This window comes from Ranitomeya imitator, chromosome 5, assembly GCF_032444005.1.
Source record: "Ranitomeya imitator isolate aRanImi1 chromosome 5, aRanImi1.pri, whole genome shotgun sequence".
Classification (NCBI taxonomy): domain Eukaryota; kingdom Metazoa; phylum Chordata; class Amphibia; order Anura; family Dendrobatidae; genus Ranitomeya; species Ranitomeya imitator.
This window is the reverse complement of record NC_091286.1, coordinates 134335978-134362218: the sequence shown is the minus strand read 5'-3', so window position 1 is coordinate 134362218 and position 26241 is coordinate 134335978. Positions and strand designations below refer to the sequence as shown.

Below are 26241 nucleotides of genomic sequence, written 5' to 3'. Positions count from 1 at the left end.
TCCAGCGACCAACGATCCCGAAGTCCCCGGGTAAACATCGGGTTACTAAGCGCAGGGCTGCGCTTAGTAACCCGATGTTTACCCTGGTTACCGTTGTAAATGTAAAAAAACAAACACTACATACTTATATTCCCGGTGTCTGGTCATGTCCCTCGCCTTCAGCTTCCCGCACTGACTGAGCGCCGGCCGTAAAGTACAGCGGCGACGTCACCGCTGTGCTTTACGGCTGGACGGCGCTCACCAGTCAGTGCGGGAAGCTGACGGCGGGGGACCAGACACCGAAATGTAAGTATGTAGTGTTTGTTTTTTTACATTTACAACGGTAACCAGGGTAAACATCAGGTTACTAAGCGCGGCCCTGCACTTAGTAACCCGATATTTACCCTGGTTACCAGTGAAGACATCGCTGAATCGGCGTCACACACGCCGATTCAGCGATGTCAGCGGGAGATCCAGCGACAAAATAAAGTGCTGGACTTTCCCCAGCGACCAACGATCTCCCAGCAGGGGCCTGATCGTTGGTCGCTGTCACACATAACGATTTCGTTAACTATATCGTTGCTACGTCACAAAAAGCAACGATATCGTTATGTGTGACGGTACCTTAAGAAATCTCCAGCAGAACTGCTTATCACTGTTGTTCATAGTTTGATAGTACATATATATTTGAGTAACATTTATAAAATTCATATGAAAGTTCAATTATGAAATATTAATACATTTTTTTGAAAGCTCGAGTCGGTACATTTCTACCGACTCCGACCAAAACTAACTCCAACTCCACGACTCCGACTCCACAGCCCTGGGTAGTCCTGCGAGCTGGGAGGACGGGGGGGGGGGGGGGGTCGTCCTGCGAGCTGGAAGGGCAGGGGGGGTGTCATCCTGCGAGCTGGAAGGGCAAGGGGGGGTCGTCCTGTGCGCTGGAAGGGCAGGGGGGGTCGTCCTGCGAGCTGGAAGGGCAGGGGGGTCGTCCTGTGAGCTGGAAGGGCAGGGGGGGTCGTCCTGCGAGCTGGAAGGGCAGGGGTTCACTAAACATGAAAACACCCTTATTCTTTGCTAAAACTACATTTCGCTGCAGTACCCCTCCCTCTGCTCTCGTGTGTGTGTGTGTGTGTGTATATATATATATATATATCACAAACAGCCGTATATTTTAGTTTTTCATAACCTTAATCTCCCCCATAGGTTTTGCTGTGCTTTGAGCTGAGTGTTATTGCAGCAGAGTTGTTGCTGGTACCATACACAACATGGTTGCACCAGCAGTCGGTGAGAGTTCCTCTGTGTAGCGCTGCTGGCTCTAATCACCCATGCGTGGCTCCAGGAATCACTGGAAGAGCGCTCTGTTCTGAGGGACCGTGCAGCAATAGATTAGGATGCGTACACTGGGCATGATTGACCTAGGCCATTAGAGTTAGGGTACCGTCACACAGTGGCATTTTGATCGCTACGACGGCACGATCCGTGACGCTCCAGCATCGTAACCATATCGCTCCAGCGTCGTAGACTGCTGTCACACTTTGCAATGTACGACGCTAGAGCGATAATTTCATGACGTATGTGCGATGTAGAAGCCTTTGGTTACTATGCGCACATCGTATACAATATCATGCACACCTTTGTTACACCATTCGATCATGCCGCCACAGCGGGACATTAGACGACGAAAGAAAGTTTCAAATGATCTGCTACGACGTACGATTCTCAGCGGGGTCCCTGATCGCAGGAGCATGTCAGACACAGCGAGATCGCTGGAACGTCACGGATATATCGCTGGAACGTCACAAATCGTGCCGTCGTAGCGATCAAAATGCCACTGTGTGACGGTACCCTTACAGTAGGAAGGTTACAATGACAATAGAGGGTGAATATGGCTGAGGGGGTTCTTCATTACTAGAGGGTAATCGCTGCTAAACTGTGAGGATTCATCAAATATCTATACTGGCACACTTTATTAAAAAATGATGAAAATAGCCCTGTAATGATCATTCTGTCCTCATCATTGTTCGTCGTCTGTGCAAATGTGCCAGTAAATCGGCTCCGAATATAGTGCGACACTCGCACTGACCCGACGTCGGCCGGTATAAATGGGTCATTAGACACTTGATTTTCTTCAGCTACTTATATCTGGGTGTGGGTGACAGGACGTCTGCTGTGTGCAGGAAGTGATCTCCCACAGTCACAAGCGTTTCATAGCAGGTCTTAACCTCTTATGTTTGTGAGGTTCCTATGAAAGTCACACTTATGTCTTATACAATCCCATGGACAACTCCTAATAACCAGATATTCAGTGCATCTCCATTTTTCAACTGATAAAAGTTGTCTAGAGAAGTTTGTACTTGGAGTAAATAATGGGTTACCTACCGTATATACTCGAGTATAAGCCGACCCGAGTATAAGCCGACCCCCCTAATTTTGCCACAAAAAACTGGGAAAACTTATTGACTCGAGTATAAGCCTAGGGTGGAAATGCAGCATTTACCGGTGAATTTCAAAAATAAAAATAGATCATTATTTCCCCATAGCTGTGCCATATAGTGCTCTGCACCGTTCATATTTCCCCATAGGTGTGAACCATATAGTGCTCTGCACCGTTCATTGTGCCCCATAGATGTGCCATATACGGTGCTCTGCACCGTTCACTGTGCCCCATAGCTGTGCCATATACGGTGCTCTGCACCGTTCACTGTGCCCCATAGCTGTGCTGTGCCATATACGGTGCTCTGCACCGTTCACTGTGCCCCATACATAGCTGTGCTGTGCCATATACGGTGCTCTGCACCGTTCACTGTGCCCCATACATAGCTGTGCTGTGCCATATACGGTGCTCTGCACCGTTCACTGTGCCCCATAGCTGTGCTGTGCCATATACGGTGCTCTGCACCGTTCACTGTGCCCCATAGCTGTGCTGTGCCATATACGGTGCTCTGCACCGTTCACTGTGCCCCATAGCTGTGCTGTGCCATATACGGTGCTCTGCACCGTTCACTGTGCCCCATAGCTGTGCTGTGCCATATACGGTGCTCTGCACCGTTCACTGTGCCCCATAGCTGTGCTGTGCCATATACGGTGCTCTGCACCGTTCACTGTGCCCCATAGCTGTGCTGTGCCATATACGGTGCTCTGCACCGTTCACTGTGCCCCATAGATGTTCCACATAAATTTGTGCCGCCGCTGCCGCAATAAAGAAAAAAAAACACATACTCACCTCCCTTGATTGCAGCTCCCGGCGTCTCGTTCCGGCGCCTCCATCTTCCCGGCGTCTCTGCTCTGACTGATCAGGCAGAGGGCGCCGCGCACACTGTATGCGTCATCGCGCCCTCTGCCTGAACAGTCAGAGAGCAGAGACGCCGGGAAGATGGAGGCGCCGGCCGGGAAGATGGATCGGCGCCCGGCGGCTGGAACGAGGACAGGTGAATATGCTATACTTACCTAGTCCTGGCGATCCTCGCGCTGTCCCCTCCTGTCTTCGGTGCCGCAGCTTCTTTCTCTATCAGCGGTCACCGGCACCGCTGATTAGAGAAATGAATAAGCGGCTCCGCCCCTATGGGAGGTGGAGCCGCTTATTCATTTCTGTAATGAGCGGTCCCACGTGACCGCTGAAGAGAGGAAGAAACTGCAGCGCCGAAGCCCGTGGGACGGCAGGGACAGCGCGAGGATCGCTGGGACTAGGTAAGTATACCTCAGCGCCCTCACCCCCTCACCTGCCGACCCCACCGCTACCGTGACTCGAGTATAAGCCGAGGGGGGCACTTTCAGCCCAAAAATTTGGGCTGAAAATCTCGGCTTATACTCGAGTATATACGGTATTTGACCATTCAAGTTCCCATGATGAGCTTTTGGTGTGTTTTTGATGCAGATTTTCTGCACCATTTCCACACCTTTTTATTTTATTATTATTATTTATTTATATAGCACCATTGATTCCATGGTGCTGTACATGAGAAGGGGTTACATACAAGTTACAGATATCACATACAGTAAACAAACTAACAATGACGAACTGATACAGAGGGGCGAGGACCCTGCCCTTGCGGGCTTACATTCTACAGGATTATGGGGGAGGAGACAGTAGGTTGAGGGTTGCAGGAGCTCCGGTGTTGGTGAGGCGGTAGCTTCGATAGTGATGAAGCGGTGTCAGTGCAGGCTGTAGGCTTTCATGAAGAGATGAGTTTTCAGGTTCCGTCTGAAGGATCTGACTGTGGTTGATAGTCGGACGTGTTGGGGCAGAGAGTTCCAGAGGATGGGGGATATTCGGGAGAAGTCTTGGAGGCGATTGGATGAGGAGCGAATAAATGTGGAGGAGAGAAGGAGGTCTTGGGAGGACCGGAGATTACGTGAGGGAAGATATCGGGAGATTAGTTCAGAGATATATGGAGGAGACAGGTTGTGGATGGCTTTGTAGGTCAGTGTTAGTAATTTGAACTGGATACGCTGAGGGAATGGGAGCCAGTGAAGAGATTTGCAGAGGGAGGAAGCGGAGGAGTAGCGAGGAGAGAGATGGATTAGTCGGGCAGCAGAGTTAAAGGGACACTGTCACCTGAATTTGGAGGGAACAATCTTCAGCCATGGAGGCGGGGTTTTGGGGTTTTTGATTCACCCTTTCCTTACCCGCTGGCTGCATGCTGGCTGCAATATTGGATTGAAGTTCATTCTCTGTCGGAAAGGGTGAATCAAAAACCCCGCCTCCATGGCTGAAGATTGTTCCCTCCAAACTCAGGTGACAGTGTACCTTTAAGGATGGACTGGAGAGGTGCAAGGGTGCTAGCAGGGAGGCCACAGAAAAGGATGTTGCAGTAGTCAAGGCGGGAGATGATGAGGGCGTGCACAAGCATTTTAGTAGATGGGGGTTGAGGAAAGGACGGATCCTGGAGATATTTTTGAGCTGGAGGCGACAGGAGGTGGAAAGAGCTTGGATGTGTGGTTTGAAGGACAATTTAGTTACTTGTGTTTCTGACGCTGTATTTATCTGTTGTCATGCCTTAAATAAAGTTGCTTTGTGTTTGATACTTCCTGTTTTTTTCTTTGACAACATTGATATACTTAGCAGATTACATGCATCTTTGATGCGCTTCTGCCTCGGAAATGCACTAAAAACGCATGAGCTTTTTTTGCTGCGGATATACGCACGTAATGTAAGTATATGGGGAAAATTGACATGCTGTTAATTAGAAAAACGCACCACGGGTGAGCTTATGCAGTGTTAAAAGGAAGCACAGTGGGCAGGAGACTTCTACAAAATCTCATTCACTTTGCTGTAACAGTAGGGCGCTGCATTCTCAACACCGCAAAAACCCGCAGTGTCAAAACCGCACCAAAAGCTCATCATGGGAACATAGCCTTGGGATGTCAGTTTTAACCATCATCTTGATATTTTGTTATGGAATAGTATTTTTTGTTATAGATGTCATACAAATTTTCAGAATGATAAAAATTGGCCATATTTGGTTGCTGTGAATTTTTGGTGCTGGTTATACACAGCCAGTCCTTGGCAAAGTGTAAGACCAGGTTCAGACTGCTGTATATTATGGGCCACAATGCCTGGAATAACCGCGGTTTCCTGAAGCAAACTAAGAGCGTCATAAGACCCATGGTCACTCCAGGCGTTGTGGTCCGTATAAGGTTCATGAATTATGGCCATCTGAACCCGGCCTAGTACATGTGACTGGGATCGGGAAATCCTATTCACACACACGTTGCAGATTGAGGGCATACTGCAGATTTCTGAACCAATTTACCACCTTCTGTGCTGCAGATTCTCAGTACATTTTATTCCTAGTAATGCGAAACATGACATTCACTGCAGAGTCCTTGTGTAAAGTGTTGGGCCCTGTTCAGATGGGAGTATGTTCTATCTAATGCTGTCCCACGTGCAAAACCAATAGCACACACACCGACCAGTGGCACGATACGATTGGTAAACGTTTATACAGGCAGACCAAAGAAAACGATGCACACTGTAGATCAGAGCACAGACACTGGCATATTTCCTGTTTACACAACACTGTGCACCATCTAGAACCATGGATGATCTTTTATGCTTCACCCGATGAACCAGCATTTTGTTCCTTCACTGAGTGATCGGCAGCCTGTTTACATGGCAAGATAATTGTGAAACCAGTGGTTAACACTGCTCATTAAGGATTACCTTGTAGTGTAATTGCCCCTTAATTGAATGTCCAGAATAATTCAGATAAGCGTGTCTGTTTTTTTTGTTTGCTTTTGTACATACAGTATGTAACTTTAAAAAAAAAAAAAAAAAAAATCAAATTGAAAAAACATAGAATATACTAGTTTTTAAAATTTTTCAAATCAGGCTCACCCACTCAAAAATAAAACTCAATTAAGTGCTTTAAAAACCCCCAGTGCTATACTGACACCATCCACATGGCAATAGTTTTAACGGATCCATTGTATAGATTACATAGGTTTCTTACCGTTTTTCTGTAAACGTAGATGTAAATAATTGGATGCCATACAAACTGACACTCCAAACACCATAGAGTGGCGAGAAAAAAAAAAATATTTTCCTGGTTGAAAACCTATGGGGTCGGTTGATTAGTTGTTCATGCCAGAAATCTGGAAACGCCTTTAATAAATCGCAGTTTCAGTTGCGCAAAAATATTGCAGCCTTTAGCATTTACACCGCAGTCCCCACCAACTACAGCAATATGGGCGTAGCATGAACAGGGCATGGTCACACACATTCAGTTTATAAATGACGCCATTAAAGGTACTCCAGAAATGTACACCAGTGGCACATGCTGGGTATCAGACGTGCCTGATTCATTAAACACCACATTATATATCGGGTCAGTCACGGTGTACTCCAGCAAGCGCTTCATTATGACGGGTGTGTGGTACGCCAGTCTTAATCAATCACCCCCTATGTTTTCACATTCCTCTCTGAACCTGGCTCTAATCTGCTCCTCATCCAGTTGATAGTTTTAAGGTGCTTGCCCAATTTTGCAAACTTGATTATTAAAGACAATGGACCAGATTCATTGCCAGTCTCAATTGAAGCACTATGCTGAAGTCAGATGCTCCTGATTCACGAAGAGGCGCACGCATGAAGATGCCAACAATCCAAAAATTTACACAAAACTCAAGAGTTGCACCTAAATTTAGCTACGTCTCAAAACTTTTACTCCACAATTTTGGCATGAAAGCTTTGATGAATCGGGCACAATGTGACAAAACACTTGGGCCCTGATTTATTATTTGTAGATTAAGTCGCATCCCTTTTTTCTTCGTTTTGAGGTATTAGTTGCGTTGTTTTTTTGTTTTGTTTTTTTTTTGTCCAAATTCATAAATTTGGCCCCAAGTAAAATAAAATAGGCTCTTTTTCCGTGTTGATTTATTTTTTATTTTTTTGCAACCATGGTGAACTATTTTTTTTTTTGGTGTTGTACTAAAATTTTTGCATACTCAAAAATACACTAGGTATTGGAATGAAGTTGTCCCAAATTTTGCAACTTTTTAGGCTGTGCACACGTATAATGGTCCACTGGATTTTTCCGCAGCGGGTTTGATAAATCTGCAGGGCAAAAACGCTGCTTTTTTGCTGCAGATTTACGGCGTTTTTTCTGTGGATTTCACTGTGGTTTTACAACTGCAGTTTTCTATTGGAGCAGCTGTAAAACTGCTGCGGAATCCGCAGAAAGAAGTGACATGCTGCGGAATGTAAACCGCTGCATTTCCGCGCGTTTTTTTCCGCAGCGTGTGCACAGCATTTTTTGTTTCCCATAGGTTTACATTGTAATGTAAACTCATGGGAAACTGCTGCGGATCCGCAGCGTTTTCCGCATTGTGTGCACATACCGTTAAAGTCGCAAATTGATCAGGCTAAGGCTCTGTGCACACGATGCGGATTTTGCTGCAGATCCACAGCAGTTTCCCATGAGTTTACAGTACAATGTAAACCTTTGGGAAACTGAAAACGCTGTGCCCATGCTGCGGAAAAAAACGTGCGGAAACGCAGCTGTTTACATTCCGCAGCATGTCAATTCTTTGTGCAGAATCCACAGCGGTTTTACACCTGCTCCATAATAGAAAACAGCAGGTGTAAAACCGCAGTGGAATCCTCACAAAAACCACGGTAAATCCGCAGGAAAAGCGCAGCGTTTTTGCCCTGCGGATTTATCAAATCCGCTGCAAAAAAATCTGCAGTGGACCATTGTACGTGTGCACATACCCTTAAACATCTGAAATGCTAAATCTGCCCACAAAAGGTAAAAATAAATAAAAAATAACACAATCTTCAAAAAAAGGCGCAAATCAATAATGAATTGGGTGCAAACAAAAAAAGGCGCAAGTCATAAAAAACTAGACAAAAAACAGGTACAAAAGCGATGATGAATCGGGGCGTTAATGCATTAATCTTAGTATTTCTTAGCCATTTTTCAGTTAGTGATTTTTACAGTATTTGTGGACCTACATGAAGTAAAGCTCTGAGGTTCCTGCACCTGAGCAGTAGCAGTCAGCCTGAAAAGCCCTGGAGTTAGATTCTGTGGTGTCATTTTCCCTTGGTCAGAATTTTGGGGATAATTGCTTTAGTGAAATGTTGCTGGAGGACAGAATCCTGTAAAGAATTCTAAGAATGTCTTATCGCCCATAATTATACATGATAGATCTGTAGACTTCAGTATAGTCAGTAAAATAATGTTATTAAAGTTTTTGTAATGCCCTTTTAGCTTTATAAGTCTGCTAATACTAAAAATGCTTTGGTCACTGTGGTTGCAGTCACTGGAGGAGGTGGGTTGAATCCTTCTCGATCATCCAAAAAATGGCAACATTATACTAGTGACAAACATGTCCTGCAACTTCAGGCCCGTGTCACGTGACCCTTTCCTACTTAGTCTCATTGGCTGCACGGTGGCTCAGTGGTTAGCGCTGTTGCTTTGCAGCGCTGGGGTCCTGGGTTCAAATTCCACCAAGGACAACATCTGCAAGGAGTCTATGTTCTCATGTTTGCGTGGGTTTCCTCGTGATACTCTGGTTTCTTCCCACAATCCAAAGACCTCCTGATAGGGAAATTAGACATTGTGAGCCCCAATTTTGACAGTGGTGATAATATCTATAAAGTGCTGCAGCATTAATGGTGCTGTAAGTGACTAAAATAATGCGTATTACTGTCATGCACCAGCCTTCTCCACACAGGAGCGATCGATTCGGGAAGGAGAATTTTGAAATAAGATCGCGCTGAAGTGTGGGAGCTGCAATGGTCAGTTCCTGGTCAGAACAAGGCTTCTCGGTACATTATATTACCCATATGAAAATATGTAGTCTAGTAAGTGGTAACATCACTGTATTTTTTTTTAATAAATTGAATTAATGATATATTTATATACCATAATTTTAAATTTCTAGATGTTTCTAAATTTCCCTGACCTTTTAGGTATGTGAACTACTAGACCACCCTTGCCTCATAATTTCTGGACCTCATTCCCGCCATGTCTACTGGACATTCCCAGCTTAATTTTTTAAAGAGCCAATTAAAATAAAAGCCTAGCCTACTCTGGAGCGCCACCTCTGTTCCCAGAGTGACCTGACCTTGTTGTCATGTGCAGGCCACATCCAATAAGCTGCTCGTCAGCTGCAGACTTCCCGATTTCATTAGAATGGGCGTCTGCTATGGTTGAATATTGATGAGCGGCTACTTATTGGCACGTGACACCACATTGTAATGCCACTCTCTAAGAATGACTGCGCTGACATCGCTGGAACAGGGCTGCAGAAGGGGAGTATACTGTTTTTACATCCTATGGAGTAGTCTTCAGTAGTAGACAACCCCTTTACTAAATTGACCAATATTAATGGGCATATTCTCAACGCTGCACATTTCTATAGTCTAACCAAACCTAACTGTGACTACATCTCTGTTAAAAAAAAAAATCACATTCCTCTTACTTTTGCTTTAAAAAATAATTTTTTTTTTCCTAAAATTTCCCCTAGGGTGAGTAACAAAATCCAAACCTCTTTTGTATAAACCTATAAATTGTACCTAGGATTTCACTCGCATGCCTAATCTGTACTTGTGGTTTGGACCCAGGACCCCAGCATTGCAATGTTACACTGACGTCCATCGCCTTCTGACTAGTGAGGCTACAATGGGTTCTGAGGCTGATGGATGGAGCTATGTAGGAGTTTCCTGTACAGTGCGCGGTCGGGGGCTCCACTGCGGAGGGATTAGACACCAATAACCTAGCATTCAATGTTGAAAATGGAAAACCCATTAAAAATGTTATTTCCATTATTGGAACAGAACATTGCCAGCACCACACAGACCCCATTCACTATATAGGGGGTCTGTCTGGTTTCTGTCATGGCCTGCGCCATTTTAACATAAAGTAGCGCAGCACGCTGCTCTGATTTGTTCAGTATTTTCTGGCTGGATTATGTAGATATGAGCAGCGCCTTCAGCTGCGGTCACACATCCCGTCGTTACATTGATCCACACACACATCAGTTTTACAACGGCTCTGTCCGATCCATAAACTCCGAGCATCCGGAAGGTATTAAGAAGGCATGCTTTCTATTTCCGAGTTCTATCCAGATTTCATCCATGATCACCTGATCCTTTGTGAAGATGAATCTGGTCCTACAGTCTTCCTGCTTCAGATGTAAATGGATGAGAAATAACCGCTGACAAATGGCCGGACTCTTAAGAAAAGGATGTTCTGTTTTACGCCCTTAGAGCATGGATGGATGTGTGAGGCCATGTTCCCATGTGCAAAACCGCTGCTTCACCTACTAAGCTCGTTTTCTTTCTGCACCAGGATATAATAAATGGTAATCTGCTCTGATTATCACGTTTGCTTCAATTTTTTTCTGCATGTTCCCTCTTTGTTTATTCATTTATGGTGCAGATTTGCACCAGGTTTCTTTTTATAGAAACGCTACAATTCTACACTAAAAAACAAAACTGCGTTTAACATGAGTTTATTCAGGCTATTGCAAAAAAAAATTGCATAAAAAAACCGCTCCGCAGCAGTTCACATCCACTTTGCTTGAACTGACAATCCCTTCTCAATCACTGTATTCTCCCTTATAAATTAGCTGCTGTGGGCGCCGTTCCAACAGTGTTGGCACTCGCTCTCCTGGGGCTGGCATGACATTATGCCACGTGATCCCTGCACCCAATCAGCGGCTGCTTTACTCTCCCCTCCTTTTGACAAACCAGACATCCAGAGAAAGCTGATTGGCTGCAGGGCTGACATGACATAACAATGTCACTGGGGAGCCAGCGCCACCCCACTGGAACATCGGCCACAACAGAGTTATAGTTATTATTTTATAAGGGAGTAACATAGGGATTGGAGAAGGATTTTAAGACTAGTGCACACCCCCTTTGAAATGCAGTGGGCCAAAAATTCAGTGTTTGTGAACATGGGCTGATCTTACTCTAACTTATTCCTAAATATTCTGGAAGAATGGTGCTAAGGAGAATGGTCCCACCTTGCGGTCAGAAGGAGTGTGCCCTTGGTCCCTGTACACACTGCTTATGCAGTGCATCCGGGGATATTTTTCAAATGAACTCGGTGTTTTGTTTTTTTTCCTACGATGTCTGTCTTTTCCGATATGCACTAACATGTGGTAGACTATGTTCTTGTGCCTGTACGAAAAGATGGACACAGGAGAAAAAAGCAAAAACTGAATCCGTTTGTGTGTATGGTTTCTGCCGAGTGGCAGGAGGCTGGTGCAGGGGCAAGACACTCCAAGAACAGTGTGAACAGGACCGTAGGCAATCTGCTAGCATTGATTGCACAGTGTACGGGTATGGTAATACATAGGGAAATAAAGGAATGGCATTGACTACAACAGACGTGTCGGGGGAACTGATAAGTCTCTAATAAACCAGAGTATCCCAAATAAAATGATCCTTTTTTTTTTTTTTTCTCTTTTGCTTTTCTACAAAGTGACCTTGAATGTTTGTTTGCTTTTCTGCAGACTCCGTTGAGAAGATGGATTTGGCCAACCACGGACTTATACTTCTGCAGCAGTTAAATGCCCAGAGGGAATTTGGGTTCTTGTGTGACTGCACTGTTGCCATTGGTGATGTCTACTTTAAGGCTCACAAATCAGTGCTGGCGTCTTTTTCCAACTATTTCAAGATGCTCTTTGTACACCAGACAAGGTAAGTGTCCTGTCTGCAGGTCTGTTATCCATCACCCTATGAGGAAAGGTGTTCTGCCCCACTGCTTCCACCTCCAGGTTTAACCCCTTAAGGACCAGGGCTATTCCCATTTTTGCGTTTCAATTTTTTGCTCCCCTTCTTCCCACGGCCATAAATGTTTTCATTTTTCCATCAATATGGCCAAGTGAGGGCTTGCTGTTTTGCGGGTCAAGATTTTACTTTTGAATGGCACCATTGATTTTACCATATCATGTACTGGAAAACGGGTAAAAAATTCCAAATGCTGTGAAATTGCAGAAAAAAAGTTAAATTCCGCAATTTTTTTTTTTTTTACCAAGTTCACTAAATGCTAAAACTGACCTGCCATTATGATTCTCCAGGTCATTACTAATTCAGACACCAAACATGTCCAGGCTCTTTATTTAAGTGGTGAACATTTTTTTTCACAGGTTGTAAATAAAAAAAAAAAAAAAAAAAAAAGGGTTGGAAATGCAGCAGCTACTGGTAAAATTTCAAAAGTAAAAATAGATACCAATAAAAGTAAAATTAATTGAGACATCAGTAGGTTAAGTGTTTTTGAATATCCATATTGAATCAGGAGCCCCATATAATGCTCCATACAGTTCATGATGGGCCCTATAAGATGCTCCATACAAAATATGCCCCATATAATCCTGCATAAAGGTTAATAATGTCCCCATAAGATGCTCCATAGAGATATTTACCCCATATAATCCTGCACAAACGTTGATTATGGCCCCATAAGATGCTCCATACAGACACTTGCCCCATTTGCTGTTGCTGCAATAAAAAAAAAAAAAATCACATACTTGCTTCTCATCGCTCAGTCCCCCGGAACTTTAAATATTCACCTTTCGTCTTTGTGGCCACCACTCCGTCTTCAGCGTCTTCTGCACTGATGTTCAGGCAGAGGGCGCGCACTAACCACGTCATTGTGCCCTCTGACCTGAGCGTCACTGCAGAAGACGCTGAAGACAGAGCGGCGGCTGGAACGAGGAGAGTTGAATATTGTTCAGCGCTCCCCCTCCCCATTATACTCACTCACCTGCTCCTGGCGTGGTGCAGTCCCTAGTTCCCTGGCGCCGCAGCTTCTTCCTGTATTGAGCGGTCACATGGTACCGCTCATTACAGTAATGAATATGTGGCTCCACCCCTATGGGAGGTGGAGACGCATTTTCATTACTGTAATGAGCAGTACTATGTGACCGCTCATTACAGGAAGAAGCTGAGGTGCCGGGGGAACCAGGGACCACGCCAGGAGCAGGTGAGTATTATTAGACAGCCCCCACTCCCCCTCCCCTGCCGACCGACCCCTGGGTATGACTCGAGTATAAGCCAAGAGAGGGACTTTCAGCCCCCCCCCCCCCCCAAAAAAAAAAGGCTGAAAATCTATCACAACCATGTATCAGTACATAGTGAGCTATGAGTGTAATCAGTGCTGAGATGCTTTTACAGCTACTGCTCAGTGTCCTAAGCTGCGCTCTGACTGAAAGCTGCCAGAACGAAAAACGTTAATTTCCTCTCAGTAGCTGGGCAGAGGACGCACAGCTTTGGAACGCTAGTATCTTGCAGATTAACCCCATATCTGCAGTTTAATAAAGGTTTTTTTTTTTTTTTTTGAGGGGGGGTTTCTTTAAATCTTCTTGCATTTTTCAACCTAGACTTTTACCATCTAGATTGTCTTCTAGTGATGAGCGAGCGTGAGCGGATAAGGTGTTAACTGATCATGTTCATGTCCTAATCAAGTATTTTGGCGTACTCCAAAAAAATGCTCAATTCACCGTTTCTGCATGTCTCGTGGCTGTTCAACATCCGCATCACATGCAGGGATTGTCAGTTTTAGTTAATCCCTGCATGGCCGCGAAATATGCAGCCACGGGGACTCGAGCATATTTTTTGAGCACCCTGAAAATACTCAATTAGGACATGAGCGTGCTCGGGTAACGCCTTATCCAAGCACGCTCACTCATCACTATTATCTTCACTAGTACGTTTTCCAACTTTTTTTCTAGTATATTTTAAAAGCTAAGAAACTGCTTTTTCTATGTCAATCATAGATTTCTGACCAATCAACTCCAAAGGGGATAGTCCAAAACAGCGCTCCTCTTTCTGCACGCCATCCTTTCAGCATGCAGAGCAGTTTTGAGACCCCCCCTGTGTACATGAGATAGATTCATTGGTGGGAAGTGCGATTTTTATTTATTTTTTTTCTTCCTCCACCACCCCTGCAATCTGCTGTGTTGTGTGCAGAGATCCTGTGCTGGCTGCTGTGACTGATCTGTGATCACTCCATCGGCAGTTCTCCAAACCCTGTCCCAGTTACCTCCCTTCCCCCACTGAAAATTGAATTTTCGGTGCACTTTTTGTGCGCGCGTTGTTCTGCGCTTAGCATTTGTGCTGCTTATCAAAGACTGCGCCAAGTGTAGCAGACGTCAGTGTAAGTGAAGTCTGATATTATTTTCTTGTTTTAAAAAAAAAAAAAAAAATGTAGGTAGGGAGGTAGCGTATCAGAGTAGCAGGACTGATGTCCGATTTTTGTTTTAGAGAAAAAAATTGTACAGAGTAGTTTTATAGGTAGTGTATCAGAATAGCGGACAGCAGTGTTTGACGTCCAATTTTGTTAAAGAAAAAAAAGTTAGAACAGAGCAGCTGTATAGGTAGGGAGGTAGCATCTTTTTTTTTGCAAAAAAATTTTTTTCACCAGGTAATTTCCAGTGCATTAGGGGAGCGCAAGTCTCATTGTTACTGATGTTCCTTTTTCTTTGGCAAAAAAAGTAATTGTTTGCATCGAGTACATTTTTAGGTAGTGCGTTAGGGGAGCCGACATTGCATTGTAAGTGATGTCTGTTTTTGTTTTGCAAAAAAAAAAAAAAGTTACCTCCTGGTAAATTTATAGGTAGGGCTTTAGTGTAGTGTTTTTATTTTACATTTCATTTTTTTTATTTTTTATTTTTTTTATAATTGATAGTACCCTTTACACAAGCCCCACACAATCCACATGTAAAATCACCACTTTAGCACACATCCCCAGTGTTTTGAGAGAAAAAAAAAATGGCCCATTTGTCAAGACTCTATTCACCAGAGGCGGCATACGCTTTCCTTGCCTCCAACACGAATTTAGCCAGTGAGGAAGATCTCACATTCCTTTATTCCTCCTCCTCATCAAGTGAAGGACCCCCACTAAGGCGCGCCAGGACCCAGGCAACCCCTCCAGCAATCGGTGGAGTCCACCACCCCCTTACCCCAACCTGAAATTTATCAGCCTGTTATTCTGGATTTCATTGGCTACTCAGGAATCCAATTTCGCACTACAGGCCTCACTGAAATGGACTTCTTCAAATTCTTACGGTGGGCCAAACAAACTTGTATGTCCATTAATTTTTCACCCAAAATCTCATGTCATCACATGCTTGATGGACCCCTGTAAATGCAGCCGAGATTAACCCCTTACCGGCATCGGACGTACTATACCGTCCGATGCGGGCTCCCCTGCTTTGATGCAGGGCTCCGCGGTGAGCCCGCATCAAAGCCGGGACATGTCAGCTGTTTTGAACAGCTGACATGTGCCCGTAATAGGCGCGGGCAGAATCGCGATCTGCCCGCACCTATTAACTAGTTAAATGCCGCTGTCAAACGCAGACCGCGGCATTTAACTACCGCTTCCGGGCGGCCGGAAATGACGTCATCACCGACCCCCGTCACATGATCGGGGGTCGGCGATGCGTCAGGATGGTAACCATAGAGGTCCTTGAGACCTCTATGGTTACTGATCACCGGTGGCTTTGAGCGCCACCCTGTGGTCGGCGCTCACAGCACACCTCCATTTCTGCTACAAAGCAGCGAACAGCAGATCGCTGCTATGTAGCAGAGGCGATCGAGTTGTGCCTGCTTCTAGCTTCCCATGGAGGCTATTGAAGCATGGCAAAAGTAAAAAAAAAAAAAAAAAAGTAAAAAAAAATGTGAAAAAAATAAAAAAAATATAAAAGTTTAAATCACCCCCCTTTCGCCCCAATCAAAATAAATCAATAAAAAAAAAAATCAAATCTACACATATTTGGTATCGCCGCGCTCAGAATCGCCCGATCTATCAAAAAAAAGCATTAACCTGATCGCTAAACGGCGTAGTGAGAAAAAAATTCGAAACGCCAGAATTACGTTTTTTAGGTCTCCGCGACATTGCATTAAAATGCAATAACGGGCGATCAAAAGAACGTATCAGCACCAAAATGCTATAATTAAAAACGTCATCTCGGCACGCAAAAAATAAGCCCTCAACCGACCCCAGATCACGAAAAATGGAGACGCTACGAGTATCGGAAAATGGCACAAATTTTTTTTTTTTTTTTTTTTTTTTTTTAGCAAAGTTTGGAATTTTTTTTCACCACTTAGATAAAAAATAACCTAGTCATGTTAGGTGTCTATGAACTCATAATGACCTGGTGAATCATAATGTCAGGTCAGTTTTAGCATTTAGTGAACCTAGCAAAAAAGCCAAACAAAAAAACAAGTGTGGGATTGCACTTTTTTTGCAATTTCACCGCACTTGGAATTTTTTTTCCCGTTTTCTAGTACACGACATGCTAAAACCAATGATGTCGTTCAAAAGTACAACTCGTCCCGCAAAAAATAAGCCCTCACATGGCCAAATTGACAGAAAAATAAAAAAGTTATGGCTCTGGGAAGGAGGGGAGTGAAACACGAACACGGAAAAACGAAAAATCCCAAGGTCATGAAGGGGTTAAAAAACAAACAAACCACATTTTGGGGCATTCTGCGGCATAATCAGAAAACCAGAGCATTGGTACTGGAGTACTGATAAACTCTACAATATTCCATATGGCCATGACAAGGACACGATTTGAAGCGATCCAAACATTTTTGCATTATAGTGATAATGTGCAGTGTCCTTTCCAAGACGATCCAAACTTTTATTGTCTATAGAAAATTTGGCCAGTGGTTGAACACTTCAGCAAAATATTTGCTGAGGCGTACAGCCCACAAAGAGACATCTGTATAGATAAATCGCTGGTTCATTTCAAAGGGTGGCTTAAATTCCAACTATACCTGGCTAGTAAGAGGGCCAGGTACAGAATTAAACTGTAAAAGATGTGCAAGAGAACCTGAGTACACCCACAGATCTAGGATCTACAAAGGTAAGGACACCTAGATTAACCCCCTGATTGCCACCCTGTTCTGGGGGTGAGTTGGAATATTGTGTAGAAATTGCTGCACCCACTGTTGGATAAGAGTTATTATATCTACATTGATAACTTTTACCTCCTGAGGCCGGTGAAAGACACATTGAAATCAATGTGTCTCTGCACATGTCAGCGTGTTTTCACGGACCGTGTGTCCGTTTGGAAAACACGGAGACATGTCAGTGTTCGTGGGAGCGCACGGATTACACGGACTCATTAAAGTCAATCCTTTTTTTTTTTTGTGGTTGTTGTGTTTATAATAAAGATCCATGTCCCCACCCCCCTCCCACCCCCTGTGCGCCCGCCCGCAGTCATTTCTGTAATGGGCGGCCCCACGTGACCGCTCATACAGTAGAAGGTGCGGCCAGGACAGGAAGCAGCGCCAGCTAGGGAGCCGGGTGAGTATTTTAATAACAGTGGGCGGGCGCACAGGGGGTGGGAGGGGGGTGGGGACATGGATCTTTATTATAAACACGAAAAAAAAAAAAAAAAGGATTATTTATATCTTCTCTACAGCAAACGCTGCTGCAGAGAAGATATGAATCGCGGCTTCAGCACCATGTGGGGGGGACAGCGCTTATCTCTAGCATTGTCTCCTGCACGGTGCGTGTGGTACCCAGTCGGCACACGTGTGCCACACTGATGTGCCACAGAAACGCACGGGCACACGGTCACGGATAATTCCGGTACCGATTTTTCCGGTACCGGAATTATCTGGACGTGTGGGACTGCCCTTAAGCCGCTGATTGGGCAACTGCTGAGAAAGGACGACAGTAGAGCCCAATGGAGTGACAACATGTAGGTGGTCAAGTATAAGGACAGAGGGATGTCCTTGTCCTGACCACAATACACCATGACACTCCCTTGTCACTGTCCGAGGTACCACAACACAAGTCCCCAAGCCAGATTGTATCTTGGATTATATAAGTACATAGGGGTTGTAGATCTCCCACATCTGGTCTTCAAACTATACAGTGCCATGCGAAAAGCCAAAGTATGGTACAAAAAAGCTGACCATGCACATCGTACAGATGGCACTGTACAATGCTTCTGAGCCGTTTCGATCTGCAGGCAATAAGGGACCTTCCTTCAGTTTCAGGAGGTAGTCATCAAGGCCCTAATGTTTGGCACTCAGGAAGGTGAGGGCCCCAGTACTTCTAAATCTGATAGTGCCCGTGTCGTACCTGGTCAACATTTTCCAGGAGACGATACTCAAACAGCAAAGATGATCACAAAAAAGGTACAGAGTATGCTCCAAGAGGGGAATCCGAAAATGGCATAACTTATCATTGTGAAACCCGGCCTTTGCATTCGGGATTGCTGCAATGTGTACCACATGTCCTTAAATTAATACAGTTCGTTTTTACCCTATCAAACCAACGCACTTTTATAATCTGAAGTACTCTGCACAACTTACACATATCACAACATTACAAGCTCATACACCAGTAAAGCCAAAAACATTATAGTCATTATTATAAAGCTATGCCTGTAGATAATTTCCTAGAGGGGGTATAGTTTCCAAAATGGGGTCACTTGTGAGGGGTTTCCACTGTTTAGGCACATCAGCATCAGGAGCTCTCCAAATGCGACATGACGCCCATCAAAGTCTGCATTCCAAAACATCACTCCTTCCCTTCCCTTTGCAGCGTTTTTTTTTTTTTTTTTTTTTTTTTTTTTTACCATCCATTCAAGTCAATAGGTGAAAAACGCTGAGAGAAGTGACATGCTGTGTCAAACAAACGCTACAAATCACAAAATCATGTTGACAAAAAAAAGTGTGTGCATGAGATTTCTGAAATCTCGCAGGCTTTGCTGGTACTGTAAAAAGCAGCTGAAAATTGGCATTAAGAAATGCAGCAAAGACGCCTAATGTGAACATACCCTTAGGCCCGGATTCATCGTTCTTTCTCCAGTTTTCTGGAGTATTTTGTGCTTTTATTAGTGGCTTTAGTATTTGCACCTTATCTGTTTCTCTACCTAAGTTGTTTGGAATTTTTAAAGTTGTCGGTCTTTTTTTTTTTTTTTTGTTCTTGACAACTTTAGGTTATCCTGATGTTTTAGGCACATTTATGATACGTACCTTTTTCACATGACAGCAGCATTTAACATGCGTTTCCGGCAAGCGCGCCGGAAATCGTCCCATCGGTGACCCCCGTCACGTTATCGCAGGTCACTGATGGGTTGCCATAACAACCAGAGGTCTCCTGCAGTCCTCTATGGTTGTCACTGCCGGATTGCTATGAGCGCCGCCCCGGTGGTCAGCGCTCTTAGCAAGTGATTAATTCTGCTACATACAGACGATCTGACCATCGCCTGTATGTAGCAGAGCCGATCGGGTTATGACCGCTTCTAGTCTCCCATGGAAACCATTAAAGCATGCAAAAAGTAAAAAAAAAAATTTAAAAATATAAAAAAAACAAGAAAATATAAAAGTTCAAATCGCCCCCTTTTCACCCCATTCAAAATAAAACAATAAAAAAAATCAAACATACACATATTTGCTATTGCCGGGTTCAGAATCTCCTGAACTATCAATAAAAAAATTAAAAAAAAGGATTAACCTGATCACTAAACGGCATAGCGACAAAAAAGGGGGAAAAAAGCCCAAATTACGTTTTTTTTTTTTTTTTTTTTTTTTTTGTTTGCTTGCCATGACATTACGGGCGATCAAAAGATCGTATTTGCACCAAAATAGTATCCTTAAAACATCAGTCCGGCGCTCAAAAGATAAGCCCTCAACCAACCCGAGGTCACGCTACGGGTATCGGAAAATGGTGCAATTTATTTTTTTTTTTTTAATAACAAAGTTTGGAATTTTTTTTCACCACATGGATAAAAAAAACCTAGACATGTTTGGTGTCTATGAACTCGTAATGACTTGGGGAATCATAATGGCAGGTCAGTTGTAGCTTTTTTCCTGTTTTCCAGTACATGATATGTTAAATGCAATGGTGTCGTTCAAAAGTACAACTCGGCCTGCAAAAAACAAGCCCTCACATGACCCATTTTGACCAAAAAATAAGAAAGTTATGGCTCTGGGAAGAAGGGGAGCAAAAAATGAAAATGCAAAACCAAAAATACCTCTGTTCACTAAGGGGTTAAAGCATTGTGACTTTTTTTGCGCTAAATACACAAAAACAGCTAAATGAAAAATAGAGCTCTTTTGATTTTATACATGTGTATATATCGCTTCCTACTTTATATTTCTGTTTTGCTCCCCAATATATTCTTGATTTAAAATAAATATTTATAAGCAATTAACACGATTTCATTAGTGTGCGGTGAAATTATATTTACTAGTATTTGGGATCATCTGATCCATTACACCAGCACCTCGCAATCCTGACCGAGTGCACTCTAACTTTATCTCTACATTTTTGATCTGAGTCACTGACCAAAATTACCTGTATCTCTCCACATCTGCAAATAAAAAAGGAACCTTTGAGCAGCTCCATAGTTTAAAATGTGTATTATATCAACGAAAAACTGACTTCTGAGACCGTAATGCCCCCGTACAGATTAGACTGTCAGCTGAGCCCAGCAATATCACCATGTTCAGCCCAATGTCTTAGGGTATGTCTCCACTATGCATTAAAACACGCATGCGGCATACCCGCAAAAACGCACATGCGGCGCGTCTTTTAAGAACGCAGCATGTCCTTACATTGCAGAAACAACGCAAGGACAATGCAGGTGACCTGCCAGTGACCTCTGGTGCAGATTTGGTCAGGATTTTACCTGCATAAAATCCTGACCAAATCCTATGCAATCCTGAACGTGGACACATACCCTAAAGCGGAGTCAGCCGACTGATTGTCGAGACAGATTTTAGTAGAACATGTCCACTTTTGGATTGCAAGTCGCATTGTTCTTCTGGAGATAAGCTGCCAGCCAATGTGTCAGTCAGCAGCTTTTTCGTACAAGAGCATCGTACAGCCAAGAGCTGCCGTATCGTGAATGGGAAAGTCGGCTGAGATGGCTGTCTGCCAAAGCATTGCTGACATTTGTAAAACCTGAAGGAACATGTACCAGGTATCAAGAGACAATATTGTTTCACATCCTTATTGTATTGGCCCTCACTGTAAGGCTGTGTTCACTTGCTGCGACTTGAAGCCTAAGTGGCCCTGTACGGCTGCGGTCTTTGTAATGTTTCCAAGCAGGGTCACTTAACACCTTCACCCCGGACGATTTTCAGTATTTAATTTTAGTTTTTTCCTTCCCGTCTTCCAAGAGCCATAACGCTTTTATTTTTCTAGCCATATGAGAGCTTGTTTTTTGTGAGACATCTTGTACTTTTGAATGACCTCATTCTGCCACATAGTGTACTAGAAAACATGGAGAAAAAGTCCAAGTGCGGTGAAACTCCACAATGTTTTTTGTGTTTTTATTCACCATCTATAGTAAAAGTGACCTGGCAGTAAGATTCCCCAGGTCAGTACGAGCACGCAGATACCAAACGTATGTTGTGTTTTTTTTTTTTAAGTGGTGAAAAAATAAATTCACTTTTGTCGCCATTTTCTGAGCACCTTAACAATCTAATTTGTCGGCATCTGGAGTTGTGTGAAAGCTTATTATTTGTGCCCTGACTTGACATTTTTACAGATGCCATTTTGGAGTAGATACAATGTTTTGATGGCCTCTTATTGTATTTTATTGCAGTGCTTCGACGACCAAAAAAACATTCACAGAAGGATTGTAATGACCGCCACAGGGGTCTTGAGCAGACCCCCAGCTGTCATGACAACCCATCAGAGCTCTGCAATCATGTGACAGGCGCTCTGATAATCTGGGATCAATAAAGTGTTTCCTATCTGTGCGATTTAAATGCTGCTGTCGGTGATTGACAGTGGCATTTAACTGGTTAAATCAGCCATCAAGTGCGGGAAAAGATGTGGACTCACTATGTGAGCGTGCATCAAAGGCAGGGACATGACCGATAACTTACATGTATGTTTGTCAGTGATCATGAATCATTGATCATTAATATTGCAGGGAAACGGCTATGTCATCTGAAAAGCTGTGAGGCCATTTCAACTGCCTCGCGATTTTGCAAGAGGAGCGGTTGTTTCCCTCTTAAGATTTAGTGAATGTGCAAGAAAACTGTAACAAGACTGCAGCAGTACAAATTTGCTGTGGTAATAGCCCAAACGTAACATTGCGTGTAAGCACAGTCAAACGCTACGTTCACATTAGCGTTGCGCGCCGGTGCGTCGGCGACGCAACGCACGACGCACAAAAAACGTGCGCAAAATGCGCGCAAAAACGCTGCGTTTTGCGACGCGTGCGTCGTTTTTTGACGAAAATCGGACACACGAAAAATGCAACTTGTTGCATTTTCTTGCGTCCGATGCTAGCGTCGGAAACGACGCACGTGTCGAAAAACGCAACCAAAAAAACGCACGCGTCCCCTATGTTAAACATAGGGGCGCGTCGCCACTGCGTCGCCGACGCAACAGCGACGCACATTAGCGGAACGCTAATGTGAACGTAGCCTTAGCATTGTTGTGGCTGTTAAAGGGACTCCGATCAGTCATTCTCGGCTGACAAACGAAGCCCTGCCGCTCTCACGGCCAATCAATTAACTACACCTTCATACCTGCTAGTTTTCCCTCAATCTCCTCCCTCAACTTTGATTGTCCTCTCTGGCTTCAGAGAGATATAAGGGAAACGAGCAGGCCGTAAGAATGATTGTCCCCGCCATGATGTACAGAGCGCCTGTACTTGGTTTGCATAGTCATTCTGCGCTGACTATCCCTTGAAGTAATACTACCCCAGTGCAGTACCCATAGTATGATCTGCAAGACAGTCCAAACATTTGGCTGATTGACATGTTTTCCAGCATCCAAAAATGTAATAACAAAGTGCTGCTCCTAATATAAATCACTGATGTAATGTTACAGATTAAACACTTAGAATTTGTTTATTTTCCTTTCATGCTATTTTTCTACTTCCTTATGTATTTTTTTTTTTCTTTTTTCACTACAGTGAATGTGTTCGCCTGAAATCAACAGACATCCAGCCGGATATATTTAGTTATCTCCTACACCTGATGTATACTGGAAAAATGGCACCTCAACTCATTGATCCTGTGCGCCTTGAGCAAGGCATAAAATTTTTACATGCCTTTCCATTAATTCAAGAGGCCAGCCTGGCAAGCCATGGTGGGTTTTCACACGCAGATCAAGTTTTCCCTCTTGCATCCTCTCTTTATGGAATTCAGATAGCAGATCATCAGATAAGACCTCCGGCAAAAGTTACTACTGCATCTGAGAAAAATAACCGTGAGACTCGACCACAGACCACCAGAATTAACCAGGATACGTTGTCGGACAATGTGCAGCTCCCATCATCGCTGCCTGCAGCAAATCGGACAAATTTAACATTTTCTGAGACTGCACAAGCACCTATGTCTCCAGAGCCAACATCTTCTGTTCTTCCTACAGCTTCTACTCTGGAGGAAAACAGCATGGAAGATTCGCCAAGTGAAGAACAAAACTCATCGCTAACTATTGCTCATGTGAAGCCAAGTATCATGAAGAGGAATGGAAGCTTCCCCAAGTATTATGCTTGTCATTTGTGTGGCAGGCGCTTCAATTTAAGAAGCAGCCTACGTGAACACCTTCAGATTCATACAGGAATTCCATTTATCTCCTCCGCTGGGCAGACAGAAGCCAGCATTTCCCCTTCTTTCTGTAACAATGGATCGGAAATTGAAAAAGAATCAATGGAAGCTGCTGAGGCCGGCATCATCAGTGACAGTGATATGCCACAGATCTCAGACTCCCCGATCATTGATGGGCAACAGCAGGCAGAGACACCGCCTCCTTCAGATATAGCAGATATAGATAATTTGGAACAAGCTGACCAGGAAAGAGAAGTCAAACGTAGAAAGTATGAGTGCACCATTTGTGGTCGCAAGTTTATCCAGAAAAGTCATTGGCGGGAGCATATGTACATCCACACTGGCAAGCCATTCAAATGCAGCACCTGCGACAAGAGCTTTTGTAGGGCAAATCAAGCTGCGAGGCACGTGTGTCTAAAGAGCTCTGACACCTACACAGTGGTGGATAAGCAGACTCTAGAGTTATGCTCCTTTGATGAGAGTAGCCAAATGGACAACATGTTAGTTCAAACAAATAAACGGTATAAGTGTAATTTATGTGACAAAACATTTTCTACGCCCAATGAGGTGGTCAAACACACGTGCCAAGGCCAAAATTCAGACGTCTTTGCTCTTGAGGATGAAGGAAAGTCCATCCTGTTAAGTAGTGGGGACTCAGAAGCTGCAGAAAGCGAGCACTCTATGCTGACGAGCATTAAAAAGGAGCAAGAAACTGTATTGGATTAGTTTTGATGGCTGTGTATATTCTTGATTTCCTACATTTTATAAATATATATATATATTTTTTTTTTTTACCTAGCGCATCTTTCATTTCTATTTCTTCCGTCCCTTTTACCCTTCTGAAGTGCGGCAGCGAGTTATAATTCAAACTTTGAGGACTTTTTTTCTTTCTTCTTTATGGAACTGGAACATTGTAACAGCCTCCCTAATATCAGTAGAACTACTGAAGTTTAGAAGAAATGTTTGTAGATGAAACACGTTTGAAATGTATTTGTGCATATTGGGGACGCAAGTATTTTTGGCTCGGAGAAATTAAAATAAATCTAAATGCATTCACATTTAATATATGATCGTTGATTTCCGCAATGCATGACCTTGACAACATAATGCTGGGCGAGCAGTGTCTGATACATTATATATAAATGGAGGATCGATTGGTAATTATGTAGGGAGTTTTAATGCTATTTTTTTGTTTTTCAATTCCTTTTTTAGGTTATTATATACTGTTGTTCAGCCCATTTACAATTTTAATAAATTTATTTTCTAATGTTTCTTTTTTTTTCTTAACAAAACTAACCTGTTTTAGAAGTCGCTGTTAACTAGGACTATGTAGACAATGGCTCTGATATGTTTTCCAGCTGTCTTCAGATCAAAGTGTAAAATTAGTATTTGATGTAGTCAAAGCATAAGGTTGGTTTGTCAGAAAATATATTTTAGCATATAGTTAACAGAATGGGTCACCAAAAACGCCCCTTACAAGTAGATTCTCATTTGCCAATGATTACTTGCTTGTGTAGCAATTTTTTTTTTTCAATTTTATTAGCGGATTTACATAAGCAAAAAAAACAATGGCTATAACTTTTAATTTTCTCTGTAATTCACTGACTATTTCTAATTATTTTGATAAACCGCAAACTTCACATTACAACCTGCTGTGCCTTACTGCTTACAAAGGTGATAATCCTGAGGACCTACTTCCAGTGCAACATCTTACCGCATCAAGGTAGTGGTGGCCAATCTCTTAGCCGATTAGCAGAACTTATTTTTTTTGATCCTTAAGTGATTCACCTCTTTACAAATATAGAAAGTCATTGTTATGTTCATGGGTTCAAGCAAATGCTGCTTTCCTGGATACTACATGAAACCGTAAAAAGAATGTTTGTTTTTTTTGTTTGTTTTTTTTTCCATAGTTAATCTTCTATCTGGCTATTTTTTTAATTGCCAGAAAAACAGATTATCATTCTAAGCCCAGCATAATTTTTTCTTTAAAATCTTTCAATTTCTCATTTGTTTTCATTCTTAAAGTATTTCAAGTAGCAATGTTTTAGAAGTCGATTCAATTAACCTGTTAGTTGATATCCGTTGTCACATACAAACTTTATTTTCTTCAAAATAAATCAATTTTTTTCAAAAAAAAAAAAAAAGTAGCTTGTCTTGTTGTTTTGACTGATTCATACTCTTTTCCCTTAAAGAGAAATGTGGTAGCTGACAGTCTTTATTACAATAAGTGCCTAGCTAAAACTGCGCTGCTGTATGATGCTCCG

At 43.2% G+C, this 26241-nt stretch overlaps 1 protein-coding gene across 1 annotated transcript in view; it reads left to right on the top strand.

Moving 5' to 3' along the window:
• The window catches only part of ZBTB2 (zinc finger and BTB domain containing 2), a 31709-nt gene extending 5830 nt beyond the window's left edge, over positions 1–25879 (top strand). The window contains exons 2-3 of the mRNA XM_069769170.1: positions 11947–12133; positions 23341–25879. Coding sequence (XP_069625271.1) covers positions 11961–12133; positions 23341–24703 — 1536 coding nt within the window. The 5' untranslated portion in view covers positions 11947–11960 and the 3' untranslated portion in view covers positions 24704–25879. The remainder of the gene's footprint in view (positions 1–11946; positions 12134–23340) is intronic.
• The last annotated feature ends 362 nt before the right edge of the window (positions 25880–26241 follow it).